The sequence below is a fragment of the Mus caroli genome, unplaced genomic scaffold (genome assembly GCF_978045245.1).
Source record: "Mus caroli unplaced genomic scaffold, Mus_caroli_1 scaffold_13, whole genome shotgun sequence".
In the NCBI taxonomy this organism is placed as follows: Eukaryota; Metazoa; Chordata; class Mammalia; order Rodentia; family Muridae; genus Mus; species Mus caroli.
The window spans coordinates 56,041,521-56,060,858 of NW_028227268.1; the positions used below are offsets into that span (position 1 = coordinate 56,041,521).

The 19,338-nt window shown below is 45.5% G+C and overlaps 1 protein-coding gene across 1 annotated transcript; it reads right to left on the reverse strand.

Moving 5' to 3' along the window:
• Window positions 1–471: 471 nt before the first annotated feature.
• Tmem238l (transmembrane protein 238 like) lies at window positions 472–711 on the reverse strand. Its single transcript, XM_085829286.1, has one exon. The coding sequence runs from the start codon at window positions 709–711 to the stop codon at window positions 472–474; it is 240 nt and encodes a 79-aa protein (XP_085685412.1).
• Window positions 712–19,338: the final 18,627 nt, after the last annotated feature.

Genomic DNA, 19,338 nt, shown 5'->3' on the forward strand with positions numbered 1-19,338 from the left:
ACTGGGGAACTTTCCATACTTTTCCCATGCTGGAGCCACTCCCTCACCCTTCTATACAACAGTGTCAAGACGGGCTCTTTTGTCCTATGTTCTATATTGAAAGGATAATTCTCCTCTGTGTGTGTGTGTTGGCAAGTGGAATCATTGTAGTCTATTAGAGGAAGAAGAAATAGTAGAGAAAGTGGTCCCTAAAAAGAAAGCACCTATCCCACATTGTCCTGGTTTATCTCCCACACTACACTAACCTGATCCTACACTTCTAGAATCCTTGGCTGAGAAGCAGTCATCCTCCCACCTCTCCATGCAGTCCTGCCCTGTCCCTGACAGTCTTAGCATTCTTCACCACCTTGCTAGGCAGGTCTTAAGTGCACTCACCTGGTCTTAGTGGCATTCTGTGTGGGGGCTTCATGTCCAGGGTCCTTGGGTTCACATCAGCATATGCCACCTGCATCCCTCTTGTCCATGGGCACACTAAAAGTCCAGCTTTTCAAGAGGTACCTCGATATTGAAAGAATACCAGGCCAGCCAGAACAGTAGGCTCAGAGCCAGGATCAGAGATCCTGTGTAGACAAAGAAGTCCCAGTAGTTTAGGGTAGCAAAGATCCCCAGCAACAAAAGGATCAGGCCCACAGCGTCGCTCAAAAGAGCCACAATGAGGAAAAATACACAGCGCCCGAGATGGCATCGTGTACAAGGTCTACCCAGGAGCATTGCCCAGGAGCAGCGGGAGGAGCCCAGCTGCACTCCTGGGGGTGATTTGCATGGGAGGTGGCAGCCCTGTGCTGTCTCTGCCTCTGGGTGTGAGCAAATGCATGAGCTGGTGCGTCTTGGAACAAGAAGGAAGTACACGTGGGTCCTCCTTTATGAGCATAGCAGCCAGTGGGGCAGGATATTTCTTAACTGTTTCACGGTTCAGGAATGATCCCAACCCAAACAGTATGACATCACTGTTCATTGGACTGGGCATTGCTGGGATCAGCAAGGCTGTGTGGCTGAGACATGTACCTTGGGTGGATTTGCAGTCAGAGGTCCCGTGATCCTGGAAGAGGATGCCTTTTTTTATTTTGTGATGTGAGAGTCAGACAGCCTGGAGGCCCCGAATACCTGAAGACAGTGTCCACACCTTCTGTGGTAGAACAAGGGTTTCCTCTTCCTCCTGCCCTACTCTTCCCAGTGGGAAATTGAGGGCTTTAAAAACTAATTGTATTTGTTCTTTGTTCATTTTTGTTTATAATGCATTCTAAATTCTCTCATCTCCTACCCTCTGCTCTCTCCACCCCGATTGCCTCCCCTCCCCATATGGGCAAGAGTCTGTTGACACCTGTAGATTTTGAAATGATTCTCTGCTTGCCTCTACTGAGTTCTGCAGTTCTGTGAGTTCCCAAAGGTGATGGACAGGAAGGATGAGAGATGGTGGGGAATTGAGGAGACAGGGAGAGGATAGTGTGAGAAGGCTCTCTTGCTTCTGCCTGCATTGCATTTTGTGGGGGCCAAAGATCCCAGGCATGAGCCCCGCTCTCCTCACAGGCTCCAGCATGTCACGTGTTTCACACTGTTTTCCACACCAACTAGGTTTTTGCTTGTTTCATCTCCCACCATGCCAATCTGCCCATACAGATACCGTGACCATCCCTGAGGAGGTCTGCATGTGACAGTTTTATCATGATGCTTACTTACAAGATGAGTAGAGTGACAATCACATGAGAAAATGTCTAGCGCCACCCCTTTAGCAGAGGTTCACAGGTGGGTATCTGTTCTCATTCAGGGGAAAGCCTCAGATGAGGGGCCAACCCTTCCTGAGCCTCAGTTTCCCTAGATAGATGAAGCAAATAATTTCTACTTCCCACCCCCCCCAAATGAGAATAAACAGGAGAATAAACATTAGTTCACCTACCTTCCTGTGTATAGAATACACTTTGAAGGGAGAGAAACTCGCAGGAAACATGTTGGGGAAGGAGAGTGAGGCACCACACAAGTCAGAGGTTTCAGGATTCAAAGCAGAGAACGCCAGGGCCAAAAAAAAAAAAAATGGGAATGGGTGGGTAGAGAAATGGGGGAGAGGGGGGAGGGTATGGGGGACTTTTGGGATAGCATTGGAAATGTAATTGAGGAAATACGTAATAATATATATATATATATATATATATATATATATATATATATATATATATATAAGATTAGACCCAAGCCAGGTAGCCAAGTTGGAGCATCTCAAAGAGAGAAGTGTCTGAGGTATTCCTCTGGTCCAGCATGGCATCCTTCCTGGTGTATCCTCCGAGGCTGTTCACCTTTGTGGAATGCCTCTTTTCTAGGGAAGCCGTGTCTCTTCCAATCTGTTAGCCAGCTTTGCTTATGAGTCTTGAAAAGATGATTCATGAGCAGTGATGGCAAATGGAACCCCTGCTGTGACTGCGTGTGGCATGGCTGGCTGACTACTTCTGGTCCCATGTGTCTTTTGAGAGCCTCTCTCTCTCTCTCTCTCTCATCTAGGTGGGTGATTAGTGATAACATTTCTACACGCTGGAAAATCCCTTGGTCCTGGTCAACCAGGATGGTTGGTCAATGAACTGTTACCTCGCTTGCAATGCCAAAGGAAGCTGTTAACAGGAAAGCTCCCTACTGCTCTATCTCTGGCCACCTTTGCTCAGTGCACTCCTTGGCTCCATGGGTTCTGCCTCTCTTCAATGACTGTAGCACAAAGGTTGTCCTTCAGTATCTATGGTGATGAGTTTTAGATTCCTGGAAGATACCAAAATCAAGTCCCTTGTACACACAGGCTCAGTGTTTTTATGACATCTATGCATATTCTCCCTATACTTCAGTGGTTCCCAACCTTCCCGATGCTGTGACCTTTTAATGCAGTTCTCAAGTTGTGGTGACCCCCAACCATAAGATTATTTTGTTGCTACTTCGTAACTGTAATTTTGCTACTGTTATGAATCATAATGTAAATATCTGTGTTTCCCAATGGCCTTAGGTGACCTCTGTGAAAGTCTTGTTCAACCCCCAAGAGGGTTGCAACCCATAGGTTAAGAGCATCTGCTTAACATCTCTCAATTACTTCTTATTTCCAGTACAATGTCCATGCCACGGAGGTGGTTGTTAAATTGTAGTGTTTAGGGGACGATGACAGAAATAAAAGTCTGTATCTATACTAACTTGAACATTTTTCAAGATGTTTTTATTCTGAGGTTAACTGAATCTTCAGATGTAGAATCTGTTAGTCGGTCATGGTGGCTCACGCCTTTAATCCCAGCACTCGGGAGGCAGAGGTAGGTGGATTTCTGAGTTCGAGGCCAGCCTGGTCTACAAAGTGAGTTCCAGGACAGCCAGGGCTATACAGAGTAACTTGTCTCGAAAAACAAAACAAAACAACAACAACAACAAAAACCAACCAAACAAACAAGAAAAAGAATCCTCAGTTATAGGGAGCTTGACTGTGTCATTTTTTGTGTCTGTCTGTCTATCTGTCTCTCTCAGGTACACACACGCACACGCACATACACACATCCCTCATTTCTAGTTGAAAACTTCAACATATTAACAAGTAAAAGTAGCAGAAATCAAATCACTGACTGTTTGGGAATCTAGATATCATTAGCAACAATTCATTGGTAATCATGCAGATTCAGAACTCTCTCTTTCCCCCACCCCCACCCTCAGGAGTGGGTTGCACTGTCTTCCTGATTCTTCGGCTTGTCATGTTCTCCTTATGAACATGGCCACATTGTTTATGGCTAACTGTAGGCTCCAGTAGCCTGGCCAGGCCACAAGGATCCCCTCCACCCTGCCTGGGTCTCTTCTCTGTTCCTATCCCCTGAAGTGGCCTCTCCCGGGTGTTAGGTCAGTGTAGCTATTTGCACAGCTGGGAGAGACCCACAGGAGACTTGGTGAAAAGCTGAGCGAGTGAGAGCAAGAGAGAAGGGTGGCTTGGAAGGAGGAGGCAGGAGACAGGAGCAGGCAGAGAGCACTGTGTGGAGTAATGGAAATCGCTTGGGGTCCCCACCCTGCATCTGGGACAAGTCATTATTAAGAAACACTCACCTGGCCCAACCAAGAGCAGCCAGTGGCACCTTGTGTTAGCAGAGACACTAACTCTCTGCCCCCCTGAGACCAGCACCACGCCCTCTGCTGATGTTTCCGTAAATAAGCCCCTATTCAGTGGCTTAAATGACAGACATGTTTTCCAGGTAGGAGACTGAAAGTCTGAGAACAAGTGTCAGCAGGGCTGGTTCCCCTGCTGGCCCCAAGCAGAAGCTGTTCTCTCCTCTCATGACTCTGGCTGGCTAGCCTCTCTGCTGTCCCTGGGAGGAGGCACTGTGTGCTGACCTCTGCTTTCAACTTGGGCTTGTCCCTGTGTATGTGTCTCTGTGGATTAGGGGGGCCACTCTGCTCGAGTTTAGTCTGATCTTTAATTGTATCTCCAAGGGCTGCATTTCCAAAGGTGGCCATGTTCTGAGGTTCTGGGGTTAACACTTCAGTGTATGAAACCGGTAGACATAGTTCAATCCATAGCCTAGAAACCCAATCAGAAGATCTGTGTGTTTGTTTGGATAGCCTCTGACTTTCTACCTGTGGTAGAGGTAGAACATTACAAGCCTCCAAACCCATTCCTCAGAGACACAGGTAATTATCAAAGGTCAGCACCCCACCAAGGGTGGTCTACCCTATCTCCAGGCACCAGGACCAATGCTGTGATTTGATTCACTGTCCTGGCTTCACTGAAAGAAAGGCTAAGAAGGCAGGCTTTACCCTGGCTACCCTCTCTATATCACCAAACCAATGAACTCATAGCCCCAAATGACCCCTATATAGGTACAACCTTGAGAAGAAGCACATTTTTCCAGGTGTTGTGGGATATACCTATAATCTCAGCTCCCGGGAGACTTAGGTAGGAAGATCATATGTTCAAGCTCTAGGCTAAATAATATCCTGCTTCAGAAATTAAAGCCAACTAAACAAACAAATTTGAAGCATATTATTATTAAAAATAATATTAATCACCCACTCAGTGTGCAGAATCTTATGGCACAGGTAATACACGTTAGCTAATATTTGATAACCTCAAATGCTTAATGAACACAATGAGATAAACCCCAAACCAGGTCAGGAATAGTCTAGGTACCTGTCCACACAGTGGCAGGTTTCCTTTCCACACCATGGCTTAGCGTGGAGAGAAAACACAGTTAGTACCCAGCCTCCAGTGTGTCTGCCAGGCTTGGTCATCTGAAGTCTCTCTGGCTTCAGTTTCTTAGGTTTTCGAGACTCTAGTCACCCCTGTGGGTCAGAGGGGTTTATTTTCTTGTTCCTGCCTCACAGCCCTGCCTCTTCTCTGCAATGGAGACTTTTGTCCCCTGAAAAAACCACCATCATGTGACATCACCCTGTGATATCACAGAATGACAGTCTTTCCATGACACTAGATCCTACTATGCATTTGAGGCTGAAGCAGGGATGGGCCAGCCCTGTGCTCAGGTGATCTTGTATCACACTTTCCAGACCTGACTCTGTGAATGACTGAGTTCCAGTCACCTCCTGGGTGGGGCTGGCTCTGCTGCCCTGTTCACTGGGCATATGCCTTGTCATAGAGCAGGACCTTATAGAATAGCCCTGTGGTGCCACTTACAGGGTGTGTGAACCTGAGCAGCTCACTGACCCTCTCTTTCTCTCAACTTCCCCACTTTAATCTCTGTCTCACAGGGTAATTTAGAAGATTAAATATGTTCACAGTTGTGAACTCGAGAGCCCACACTGTTAACCTTGTCTCTTATATCTTCAGTTTCTCAGTATTGTGGCTTCCAGGGGAAAGGAGCTCTCTTTAACCCTTCCTCTCCCTTCCTCCTCCTTCCTCTCCTTCTCTGATACCTTTCCTTTGAGTGCTGGATTGCAGGTGTACACTACCTCCATCCTTAACACTTTTGCACCAGCTTCCCGGCCCTATCCCTATGAAGTCCATCAGGACATACCAAGCACTCTATCTATCTCTGGGATGACAAACACAAATCCCAGGCTCGTAAGTGTCCCTTCCCAGACCCCTCCATGTCCCTCCATTTCTCTTCCCTTGCCAATGGCTCTCTCTGGTCACCATCCTCATCCCTTGATTTCCCTCATTCCCGCATAATCTGGGGCTCATCAAGCCCCAGTTATATATGTGTGCCCTAGATGTACCCACTTCTAGTTACTAAACAGCACTAGCATATCTATTTGTTAATCATATGCATTTGCCTTTTCTTGGACTGCTTTTAAATATTTTAATTAATGTTAGAAACTTGTATTATCCATAATAGAGAACATTTAAGTACATCCACACACATGAGGGGGGTATTAATTAACTTAGACTGGTGTCTTTAAGCTTTTCTTTCTTTTTTTTTTTTTTCTTTATTTTTCTTTTTGTACTAGAACAGACAGTAAGCTGCGGGTCAGCCATGTTACACAGTGTAGTCACTACTGCAACCATTCAAAGATGACATTATGGCTGTAGGTGATATAAAAGTAAATGGGGGCTGGTGAGATGGCTCAGTGGGTAAGAGCACCCGACTGCTCTTCCGAAGGTCCAGAGTTCAAATCCCAGCAACCACATGGTGGCTCACAACCATCCGTAACGAGATCTGGCGCCCTCTTCTGGAGTGTCTGAAGACAGCTGCAGTGTATATAATAAATAAATAAATCTTTAAAAAAAAAAAAAGTAAATGGGTGTGCCTACGTTCCAATACGATTTTACTCACAAAGTGAGTGGGTTGTGTTGACTCTTGAATTAGACACTGCTGGAAACTAAAACCGATGAACCTGAGTCCTGTTCCTTCAAATAAAGGCTCAAGATACACAGATTTTAAAGGGAGCATAAACACGCTAGTACCAATCAGATACAATCCTGAAAGTCATATGAAAAAGGGAATGAAAACCAAAGTGACAACAATGTCTTTCAACGTGAGCCTGCGCATTAGCACATGGCCCAGGGAACGGCCCAGATCAATGATCTGAGATCAATTTTCATTTACGTCTCCTTTTCCCCAGGCTGAAACTGAGGATCAGTATTTTCAGTGCCTGACAATTTTCAAAGCCCATCCCTTTTCCTCTGTTAGGCTCCTGAGGAGCTCCAAAGGTACCCAGGCCTCTGGAATCCATGCTCAGAGCCTCCAGCTCCCCAACACGCTCTACAGCCCTCCCGGCCTCCTCTCACTCCCCAGTGGGCTGGAGTAAAGCTGTAAAAAACTCCCCCTTCCCATCGTTATCTGCCCTGTGTAGCAGGAGCTAGGGTGCAGGGCACCCGTTCGTGTTCAGCTTCAGCAGTTTGCCATCCTCCCATCAGCCCTGCTCCTGTCAAGAGCTGGGGGCACAGAAGAGGTCTGCCCAGGTTCACCCAGCAGGCCAGTAACAATTGCAGTGAGAACCTGCTTCAGGTGGCTGTTGTACCTTAAACACTACCCTTCCCCTGTCTGTCTGTGTCTGTCTGTCTGTCCTCTGCTCAGGCAAACTCAGAGGACCAAGTTGCTTTTTTTCTTAATTCTCATTTTAATTAAAATTATCTTACAAAATCTTAATTGTGGTAAAACACACACACACACACACAAGTTCACCACTGGAACTATTTTCAGGTGTGTAGGTCAGTGGTACCAAGAACATGGGTATGTGTATGCATCCATGGTTTATCTCCTGAATGCTCCCGCCTTCCCCAGATGAAACCCTATCCATTTCACACTCACTTCTCCTCCTCCCTCTCTTCAGCCCCTGGAAGCCACTTCACTTGCTATCACGATGACTTTAACTATTCTAGACAGAAATGAAACCGTGTAATCCTGACCCTTCTGACTGGCTTCCTTCATTTAGCAGGTCCATTCCCAAGGACCTTTCCTGCATCAGAATTCCCTTTATTTTAGGGAATGAACAGCAAGCACTCTTTTGTATCTGTGTTCTTGCCTACCCACTGGCCCGTCGATAGACTTTGGGTTTCACACACCTTTGGCTATTGCGGATAATGATGCTCTAAACATGGATACTTGAGTATGATTTTTGTGCCCCTCCCAGACCCTTTTGGGTACACATCCTGACCTGGAACTGTGGGATCATGGGATGTCCTTTCACATTTCTACAGCAACCAAGGATGTTTGGGGGTCTCTTTCAAATCCTCCCCAAAGACTTTTTCCTCCCTTTTTAGTTTTTATTGTTGTTCTACTATGAAAGGTGGATTGCTATGTAATTAAGCTGTTATTTTTACAGCAGCACCTGCCATACTTGTGGAAGCAATTTATTTGGTTTTCTGCTGCCTTCATTGGTTGGGGTGGCTTGTCAGTCAGGGCACATGCAGCCCTGACTTCTCCCTAGCAATGTAGAAGCTGGCTTTTGGTAAGAGATTTGTTTCCCAACTCCTGGGATACTCTCAGCTTGTCGGAGAGCCAGAGCTTGGCCTCCCTCACCAACCCTGAAACTCTAATCAGTTCCACTTCATGTCTTCCCTCTCTTGATACTCCCTGGCCCCATTTTGGAGGGCAGGGTCCCCATTACTGCTCCTGAAGCAAATTAGTTCCACAAAACACCTTCTCTCATAGAGATTCTGGGTGTCTTTGTGTATGTGTGCTTAGATCTATGGACCCTTTGGTGACACCTGCTCTGAATTGATTGCTGGGCACACAGCAAGAGCTATCAGACACACAAATCCTAAGCCTTACACCAGGATATCTGCCGAGTCCTGGACTAGAACCCAGGTTTTGGTCACCATTTGTATAGCTCTCCCTGGGTTGCTCCAGAGTTAGTCGAGTCGAGAGCCTGTAAGCAGAGTTCAAGGGTTGAGCCAGCACAGGGTTTGGCTGTATGTGACCTCTGCTTTTTCTAAGCCAGGACCAGGACCAAGCTCCAGGAACTCTGCTTGGGACCTGCCCACAGCTTCCAGAGTCCAAACTTCAGGCCTTTTTGCCCTTGGTTCCTCAGACATCTTTAGGTACAACATCAGGTATGTATTCTTCTCATGTATTCATCCATTCTTTATAATGGAGTCACATTCTCCTCCCCTCCAAAAAACCCGTTGCAAGTTGAAAATATCCTTATCAAGCCAACATCATAGCTCAGCGTTACCTTTAGCCTTACAGCATTGCATGTGTTCTGTAGATGATTGAATACTTGCATACAGAAGTGCTGGTTGCACAGTGCATCATATACCAGATTCTCCTATCATCGGGGAACTGACTCATAGCAGCAGCTATGGAGACACACTTAGCTACATTTGCCAGGCAGGGGAAGATGGGGACTCAGAATTCCAACTCCTGTTTTTATCGGTTCCCATTTATCTCATGCTTTTCTTTTTCTTTTTCTTTTTTTTTTTTATTTGTATAGTTGGGCTGTTTCAGATCATGGACTGCCTCTGTAAATGAGAAAGGGTAAAACACTTGGACATTTAAAGTGTGTGGGTGGGGGAGAGGAGACATTACTTTAGCCAATCCAGTAAATTACTGTTTATGTATGACAGCCATCACTACTGTGAAGTAACATCCTTGGAGTTACAGAGACACTCAGGAATACACACACACACACACACACACACACACACACACACACACACCAACAATTAGAGAATAAGAGGCCATGCTTTTGAAAGAGAGCAGAGGAGTTATATGGGTGGGTTTAAAGAAAGAGAAGGAAATGGGGAAATGATATAAACAAAAACAAACAAAAATGCTTTTTAAAGGATCTTGTGTTTGGGTTGAGATGCACAGGATGGATAGGTGAGACCCCATGAAAGTGGAAGGCATCCCAGGCTGAGGCAAAGCTATGTGATGGCTGGTGGCTCTTTTGGGTGGCTGGGTTAGGGAGGATAACCGGGCATGAGCTGCAAAATGTTGGGTCCTGTTTGTGTAGCCAGTCTGTTAGTCTATGTCTTTTTATTGGGGAATTGAGTCCATTGATATTAAGAGATATTAAGGAAAAGTAATTATTGCTTCCTGTTATTTTTGTTGTTAGAGTTGGGATTCTGTTTTTGTCTTCTTTTGGGTTTGTTGAAGGATTACTTTCTTGCTTTTTCTAGGGCATAGTTTCCATCCTTGTATTGGTGTTTTCCCGTTATTATCCTTTGAAGGGCTGGATTCGTGGAATGATATTGTGTGAATTTGGTTTTGACATGGAATACTTTGGTTTCTTCATCTATGGTAATCAAGAGTTTTGCTGGGTATAGTAGCCGGGGCTGGCATTTGTGTTCTCTTAGTGTCTGTATAACATCTGTCCAGGAGCGAGCATCTTTCTTTTGGAGCTGGAAGCTGTGGGAGAGTGTTTGGCTGAAGGGGCTGGGATGCACGCTTCTGAAGAAGGACCCTGGCTGTGTCTGAACAGATTGGAAGGACTCGAGAGATGAAGCATGGGGACTGGAGAGATACCTCAGTGGGTAAGCGTGCTTTCTGAGAAAGAATAAGGATCTGATTTTAAATACCCAGAATCCACTTACCAGGCCCAGCATGGTACACCCCTGTAACCTCAGCACTTGGGGGCATGAAGACAAAGACAGGAGAACAATGGAACTTGCTAGATGCCAGCCTAGCTCCAGAGGCAGTGAGAGTCCCTGTTTCAAGGGAATAATGTAAAAAGTGATAGAGCAGGACACCAGAGTCCTCCTCTAGACTCTGCACATTGGCAATAGCACCCATACATGTGTGTATAACATGTACATGGCTTGCATACACACACACACACACACACACACACACACACACAGAGAGAGAGAGAGAGAGAGAGAGAGAGAGAGAGAGAGAGAGAGAGAGAGAGAGAGAGAGAGAAAGAAAGAGAACAAGAGCATGGTAGGCAGGAGGCATGTTATAGTAAGCCAGGCCAGAAGAGCATATTGAGGCGGTATCAGCAGACCATAGTGGCATTCACACAACTTTCTACTCTCCTAAGCCATTTATCAGATCTTAACAAATTGCTAGGTTCGAAAAAACCTACTGTTAATTACTGATATGACATTGCACAGCAGATCTCTCGAATGTGTGGATGAGAACTCTTGGGAAGAAGCTGTGTCTACAGAGACTGCTTGACTGATCAGAGCTGCAGGGACATAGAGAGGCTGGAGTATGGCTGGTCCAGAGGCTACCTACCTTGCCTTAGGCTAGTATTAGCCCCAGAATAGCCATTCCTTGCCCACCTCTGTGTCGGAATTAACATCATGTTAGTAATAGGTAAAAACCCTTTTAGAATCTATTACTGAAGCAGACAACTAGCTTCTACCAGCCCAAAGTTAAGAATGTCCTCAGATGGCATCTGAGGGACTATATACAGCGAAGCCTCCCCCTCCCCACCTTACTATAACCACCTCTGATGTACCCACCAGGGACTATATACAGCGAAGCCTCCCCCTCCCCATCTTACTATAACCACCTCTCTGATGTACCCACCAAATATTTTAAACTTGCCCTGATTTATGACATTTTTTTGTTCTATAAAATCCATAAAACTTTATAAACTGCTTCCATGTTGGAACATGGAATTGGGGTACCCTAAATCTGTGTTTCCAGACCATGATCACTCAAAATGGCTCTGGAATAAACTCTTTTATTTCCCTTTTAAGGTACAAGCTATTTTGGTTTAGTCTTGTTTTGTTTTTGCAAATGTATTCATTTTATATAACTGGAATTTTATATTTTAACTTATAAAAGTATTTTAAAGTTACTGTATATCATAAGAAAAGTCAAAGGAGATTTTATTTATATATTTATTTCTGTGTATGTGTGTGTCTGTATGAGTGTATGCCCCATGTGTGCAGGTGTATTTGGAAGCTAGAAGAGGGTGTTGGATCTCCTGAAGGGAAGTTACAGTAGGTTGTGACCCTCTGGATATGAGTGTTAGGGACAGCATTCAAGTCCTCTGGAAGAGCAATATTCGATGCTGTTAACCACTGAGCCATCTCTCCAGCTCCATCATAATACAGAAGCCTGAGAAATTCAATCACATGTAGCAAAGAAAGTGATAGGAACAGCCCAAATGGCAGGCACCCTCCCCTCAAGGTAGAGATAGAGTAGAAGACTGACCTAAAGGAGAGGAGAGACCTGTTATATTAGCCAGGTTTCCCTTTGTGTTGGTTTGAATAAGCTTGGCCCAGAGAGTACCACTATTAGGAGGTGTGGCTTTGTTGCAGAATATGTGTCACTGTGGGGTAGGCTTTGAGACCCTCCTCCTAGCCACGTGGAAGACAGTCTTCTCTTGGCTTCCTATGGATGAATATGTGGAACTCACAGCTCCTCCAGTGCCATGTCTGGCTAGAAACTGCCATCTTCCCACCTTGATGATAAGGGACTGAATCTCTGAACCTGTGAGCCAGCCCCAGTTAAATGTTGTCCTTATGAGAGTAGCTTTGGTCATGGTGTCTATTCACAGCAGTAAAGCCTAAACTAAGACACCCTACTGTCACAAATATTTTATAAAGAGAAAAGGTTTGTTTTCACTCACACCTTTGAGCATCTCAGTCCATTGTTGCTTCTTGGCCTTGCTGCCTTTGAGCCTGTGGGGTGCATTATGGCAGGAGTGTGTGGTGGGGTAAGTTGTTCACATTATGGTGCCTGGAAAGCATAGAGTGGAAGAGAAAGAGGCTGAGGTCTCAGTATTTCCTTCAAGGACATGACCTCAAGGTCTTAACTCTGTTCTGTTGGGCCCTTCCTCTTAAAGCTTCCGCCCTTTCTCAATAGTACCACAATGGAGACAAAGGCTCTAAGGTATGGGACTTGTGGGCATTTGATATTCAGACATGTGTACATGTCCCAGCTCTGCAGCTCACATGGGCCAACTCTGCTTTGCTCTGTTCATACATGTGAACACCTGGTGCCCAGAGCAGCAGTTAGAAAGTTCTTAGTGGCCGTTTGTTGAGTGAAGGACTGAAGGAGTGTTGCCTTGCACAGACTATGGGAAAAGGCTTAGTAAGCTGTCCCATGCCCTTCCCACATGAGCATCACTCCCTGGCCAGCATCTCATCCCTCCTCTAGAGTGAGCAGGCACACCTCAGTCTCCAGCAGCTTGTCTGGCCCGGTGGGGCTACACTCACTCCACCCTACCTCCAGCTTCTCTCTGTCTCTCTGTCTCTCTCTCTCTCTACACACACACACACACACACACACACACACACACACACACACACACACACACTTTCTCAGGGACTGCCCCTACTCCCCTTCATCCTTTTGTTGGGCTGGACCTGAGAACATTGCTTTGACCTTGTCTTTGGTGCCAGTCCTTAGTCTGGTTTCTGAGTTCAGTCCCAGAAAGTTGCCACACCCTCTCCTGCAGGTACATTCAATGGGGCTCTTTCTTCTCTCTTCCCTGTGAAGGAGGCCCAATGGAGTCTTTCCAGAATGACAGGCTTGGAGTTGTCATGTGGATTCTGAGCCAAACCCCAAGTGGGGATATGTACATATAAATCAGCCCGAGGCAGAAGAGGGTCTCTAATAATCACAATAACACACAGGTAAGATACTCGCTTGGGTTTCCAGCTGCTGCATTTCTCTGTTCAGAGTCTCGCCTGGATGAATCTAATCTATGACTTCACATGTTCAAGCTAGAATAAATTCCTGAGGACTTGGGAACCTTCGTATTATGGTCATAGCCTGGGGTTTCCTGGGACAAAGATAGCACAATGCCTGTATTTTATTGAATGTTTACTGCCTTGGACCATACTTAGTTACAATAGGAAAGTGTCAAACTGAGTGACTTTCAACCAACAATATATCACTTCTCATGAGTAAAAGGTTGGAAGACAGGGGTAGAGGACTGCTTAACAGGTTGAGGTAGAGGTCTCTTTCAGGTGGCAGCTGCCTGAGTGTAATCTCCCATGACAGAGAGAAGGGGGATTTTCTGGAATCTCTGTTTGAGGTAACTAATCCTCTTCTGGAGAGGGCTGTCTCTATAAATTGATCACTGTTCCAATTCACCACCTCCCAATACTATCACCTTGGACATTAGATTTCAACACTTGTAGGGGAGGGGACCACAGACCACATCGGGGACCACAGGATACTGGCAACACTATCTGAATATATTCTTCAGGCACCCTTTCTTTTCTTATTTAATCCTGGGGTACCTGATGGAAAATTGCTATTGTCATATTGAGACGGCTGGGCTGACTCCAAGACAGGCTTCAGATTGGCAGTTCAAGAGACTAGGTCTAAGAACTGGGCAAATTCAGGTAAGTCAGTTACTAGAAAAAAACACCCAGACTTCAAACAGCTAGTCAGAAATTGCCCTGTCATCAGAAGCTGCCTTGCCACCTGGCCTGAATCAAGGTCAATGGGTCAGCAATAGTTTCCAGACCTCCCCAACAACAGTTTCCAGCCCCCATGCTCCAGTAATGGTACTGGAATGTCCCTAGCGATGGAGCAAGATATAGGTCACCTACCCCCCAAACTCCCCTAATGTGCTTTAAATCAGGCCTGGGAGTTCACTTGGTTGTCTCCATCTTGGAATGGGAGACCTCAGCATGCTGGACTTCTGCAGAATAAAACACTCTGCTTTCACACACTTTTTGAGTCTGAGGCATCATTCTTCAGTGAGTCATGGGCCCTTACAGCTTATAACTTGAGACTTGAGGCTGGTAGCATCAGATTTCGAATAATCCAGGTCTATTTAGTACCAAAGCTTCCCACTTTCCCATGGGAAAGAATTGTTTTTCAACAAGTAAGGGGTCAGTTAGTAGTGATGAGCACAGGGGTTTGGAGAGAGAAAGTACAACAGTAAAAAAGGACGGGGCAGGTAGGGAGGAGCTGCGTCATGTAGTCATGTTGCTGGAGGACAGAGTAGGCTGAACAACTGCGGGCACAGAATGGAGCCAGGATTCCTGGACGTCAAATGAGGATTCAAAAGAAGTTTGGTGGTTGTCTTCGTCAGTGTTCTATTGCTGTGGAAAGATACCATGACCATGGCAACTCTTATAAAGGAAACTGTGTAGCTGGGCTTTCTTAAAAATTCAGAGGCTTAGTTCATGAACATCAAGGCAGGAAAATGGTAGACTACAGCTAGACATGGTGTTTAAGAGGTAGTGGAGAGTTCTACATCTGGATCGGCAGGCAGCAGGAAGAAGAAGATACTGGGCCTGGTTTGAGCAGTTGAAACCCCAAAGCCCACCCTCAGTGACACCCTTCCTCCAATAAGGCCACACCCCCTAATCCCTCTCAACTAGCACTGCTCTCTAAGGACCAAGCATTCAAATAACATGAGCCTATGGAGACCATTTCTATTCAAACCACAACAGGGGGGATGGAGCCTGCCTTGATGCCAGGAAGTTGGCAGCAGGAGATGTGGACTGAAAAGCCAAATAGAGAACTCCAACCTCGCAACAAGATGAGGGACCACGGAAGGATTTGACACAGAAAGAGGATCCATGTGAACAGAATGCAATGATATGAATGTATGAAAATGTCACCGTGAAACTCGTTACCTTATACACTAAGCTAAAAATGATAATGAGGTAATGATGGAAAAGAATTTTGTGTTTGGTGCCAGGTGTGATGCTATCCACCTGCAGTCTTAGCATTTAGGAGATTTGAGGCAAGCACACTGTGAGTTTGAGCCCAGCCTTGCCTACTTAAGGAGCATGTATCACACAGAAAAAAAAAATGCATATATGGGAAAAAATTTACCCTGGTGCATGTAGCATGGATTGCAAGAGAGTAAGTCTAAGGGAGGACACAGGTAGGACACTGTAGCTAATCAGAAAGAGATGAGCAGACAGAGGCTGCGTGGTGCCCATGAACAGCAACAATGACAGTGATCTATGCATGGGGCAGTGCTGGCTGCTGTAACAAGCAAGCCTCACTGTTTTATCCACCCAATAAAGTTGTTCATTTCAAATTCACAGCTGGGTTTTCATGGGGCTTCCTGACCACAGAGACTAGAGCTTCCCGCCCATGGTGGTTCCATGTAGAGCTGGATGGCCTGTGAAGAGAGATCTGAGCCTATAAGGATCAGCCTGCGGGCTCTTCTATTCAGAACATGGTCACAGCAAAGGGACTCAACTGCTGCTCTGCAGAGCCTTGCTACTGAGGAGTAATGGATGAGCTTTCTCAGTCCCAAGAAATACGCATCCTTGAGGCATATTGCAGAAGGCAAGGCGGTGCTGTCTGTCAGGCATGGGGGAGGGAGGAGTCAGGAGCGGCAGAGGAAACCTTTACTCTGACATGCTCCTGTTGGCTCATGAGCTAGTTCACAGCGAACAGCTCCCTTTCCAAATCCTTTACTTCCAACCAACTCACAAGTGCTTGCCAAAATTTTACATTCCCTCCTGATTCAACATCATGCAGGCCATTCCAATCTTGTCTGGTCAGCTTTGGGCTACCTTTTGTATTATTAACAGTTAACTTTATTCAGTGTGGTATATGAGCTTTCTATGGACATTCCCAAGTAACGTGCCAAAGGAAACAAACATTTTTATTTTTAATTATTAACCATTGCACAGTTGTGAAGATAAGGGCCATGGAAAAGTAATTTGGCCAAGATCAAGGAACGGGGAAAGCCCAGGAAGGAAGTGTAGACTGTATCTAGGGTCTGTACACTTAGCCTACATTTCATGTCATGCCATATGCTCGGTAAGATTATATTACCTTAATTTTTTCTTTTTTTAATTAAAATGACACTACATCATTTACCTCCTTAAAAAGTTGTTACATCATTTGCCCACTTTTTCTTCCTCCCATGTATCCTTCCACCTCCTTCCTTGTTCCCTCTTAAAATCATAGCCTTTATTTTTAATTATTTTTAAATATATAAACACAACCTGCTAGTCCATTTAGTGTTACTTGTATATATATGATTTCATGGTTGACCATTACATCTGCATCTAAGACTCAAGGAACACCTCAGAAGAGGGACTAGAAAGACGGTGAGAGCCAGAGAACCAGGAAATCTGTGAGACCGTGTCTTTTAGAAATGACAGGGAAATTCCACCCACAATCCCTCAGCAATATGGCTTCCTAAACAAGACTCAAACAAGTGCAAAAGCAGCAGCCATGCTAACATGGTTGAGGAAAAGATCTCACTGACCCTCCCTGTAGCCAGAGAAGTGCAGGAACCTAAGGCATGCTGAGACCAGGAGAAATCGTCTTCCCTAAGGGTGAGACCTCCTGAGAGCTTACCTTAGTTTTGACAGCAATAGACATTGATACAAGAAATAGACAGACAGACAGGCAGACAGACAGACAGATGGGTGGATGGAGAGAGAGAGAGAGAGAGAGAGAGAGAGAGAGAGAGAGAGAGAGAGCTGTTCTCTCTATCCATGGCTGGTTATATGGAGAGAACTTCACCTACCTCTGTCTCATTAGAACAGGTGGGGCAGCCTGAGGGACCACATGTGAATCTATAGCCCTGTGTGAGTGTACTTTCCCCCACCTGGGTGTCAGGTCTGGAAAAGGTTCAGTTGCCTCAAAAAGGGGAGAGAGGGAGGGATCACAAATGGCAAACCTTGCCACTTACTCTCCCTTCTGTCTCTCTTGGGATATTAGAACATTTTCAGGTACAAAAAGAAGAAAGAAACAGCAAAAAGAAAAAGAAAAAAAAACCTACATCCACTTGAACTTAAGTTTTCAGGCTCTTGTTTCCCCTAAGTACCTCCAGTCCTCCGTAACTGTGCGTTCCTGCTTCCTCAGCACCTCTTCTCACAGCGAAGTCCACAGATGCTCAAGTCCCTCACAGAAAATGCCATCATATTTACATATAGCCTATGCACATCCTTCTGTTTAAGGAATGTGCCGGTGACTTCGAGTGTGACATTCGGTGTAAATGCTGTGTGAATGCCGTGCTTTCTAACTGAGAGAGGGTAATGACATGTTCAGTATGGACAGAGTTTTCTCATTGTCAGTCTTCCGTTGGTTGAATCTGCAGTTAGATCCTGCGAACAATGACTATAAAGTGTATAATAGATGTCAGCCTAGTAATGTGTATTTGGAGTTCATACGAAGCCATGGACCTTTTAATCATTTGCAAGAGAATCCTGGGTGGCCCTGCGTTACCTAGTAGCTCGCTAGACAGCACCAAGGTCACAGACATCTTCCCACTTTCTATTGTGTTATGAACGTGGTAACAGCTTCCGTTCTCAGGGTCACCTAGAGGACTTGAGGTGGCAGTTGTAGCTCCCACCATCATATCTAAATCTGAATCAGGGGCAATGGCTTCAGGCAGATGCTCTTTTGTTGTTTCCTGAGCAATTGTTCACATGCAAATCCCTGCTCAACTCTTACCAGGGAGGCCAGTGGGTATCTGCAAGGAAAAAAAAATCACATTTATCTGGTTACACTGCTATTTCTGATAAAAATAGAGGTTTTATTTAGTCAGGGTTTCTATTCCTGCACAAAACATCATGACTGAGAACCAAGTTGGGGAGGGAAGGGTTTATTCAGCTTACACTTCCACATTGCTGTTCATCACCAAAGGAGGTCAGGACTGGAACTCAAGCAGGTCAGGAAGCAGGAGCTGATGCAGAGGCCATGGAGGGATGTTCCTTACTGGCTTGATTCCCCTGGTTTGCTCAGCTTGCTTTCTTATAAAACCCCAAATTACCAGCCCAAGGATGGCACCACCCACAATAGACCCTTCAACCCTTGATCACTAATTGAGAAACTGCCTTACAGCTGGATCTCATGGAGGCATTTCCTCAAGGGAGGCTCCTCTCTCTGTGATAACTCCAGCTTGTGTCAAGTTGACACACAAACCAGCCAGTACAAATACACTGGGGAAAAATATACCAGACAGGCAAGTCGGACTGTCTGACACTTCTTCCCAGGCTCCAGCTCTCTGGCCGAATCATGTCAAAGGGTTATATCATTTCTTGAAGTAAGACATATAAGGGAGAAAGGATTGAGTGTAGAACAGGTTGAGTGTAAGCTACTGGAGGTGTTTTAGGAAGTTTTTCTCTTCTTTTCTTTTGTTTTAGATATATTTTTTATTTTTGCTTATGGGCACAGGTGTGTTCCTGTGTGAATACATGCCACGTGTGAATGGGTGCCCAAGGAGTCCAGCAAAGATTTTAAGAGTCTTTGGAACTGGAATTACAGGCACTTGTGACTACTCCCTGTTCCACGTGGGTTCTGGAACCTGAGCTGAGATCCTTGGGAAGAGCAGTAAGCACTCTTAGCCACTGATACATCTTTTCAGTCCCCAGGTGAAGATTTCTATGGTGGGCAGAATGATGGAGCCTCCCAAAGATGCCTAGTTGGAATCCCTGGAGCTTGTGGGTAGGTTGCCTTACCTGGAGAAGAGGACTTTGCTGATGGGACAGAGAATACTAGAGGTTGAGCTCCACCCTACCCAATGTACATGATGTCCCTGTCCCCAGGCTTCCAGAATGTGACTGTATCTTAGGCAAGGTCTTTAAGAGGTAACTTATAT

Excerpts from the sequence above, each read along its gene's own strand:
- Tmem238l (XM_085829286.1), bottom strand. The coding sequence starts at position 711 with ATGCTCCTGGGTAGACCTTGTACACGATGCCATCTCGGGCGCTGTGTA.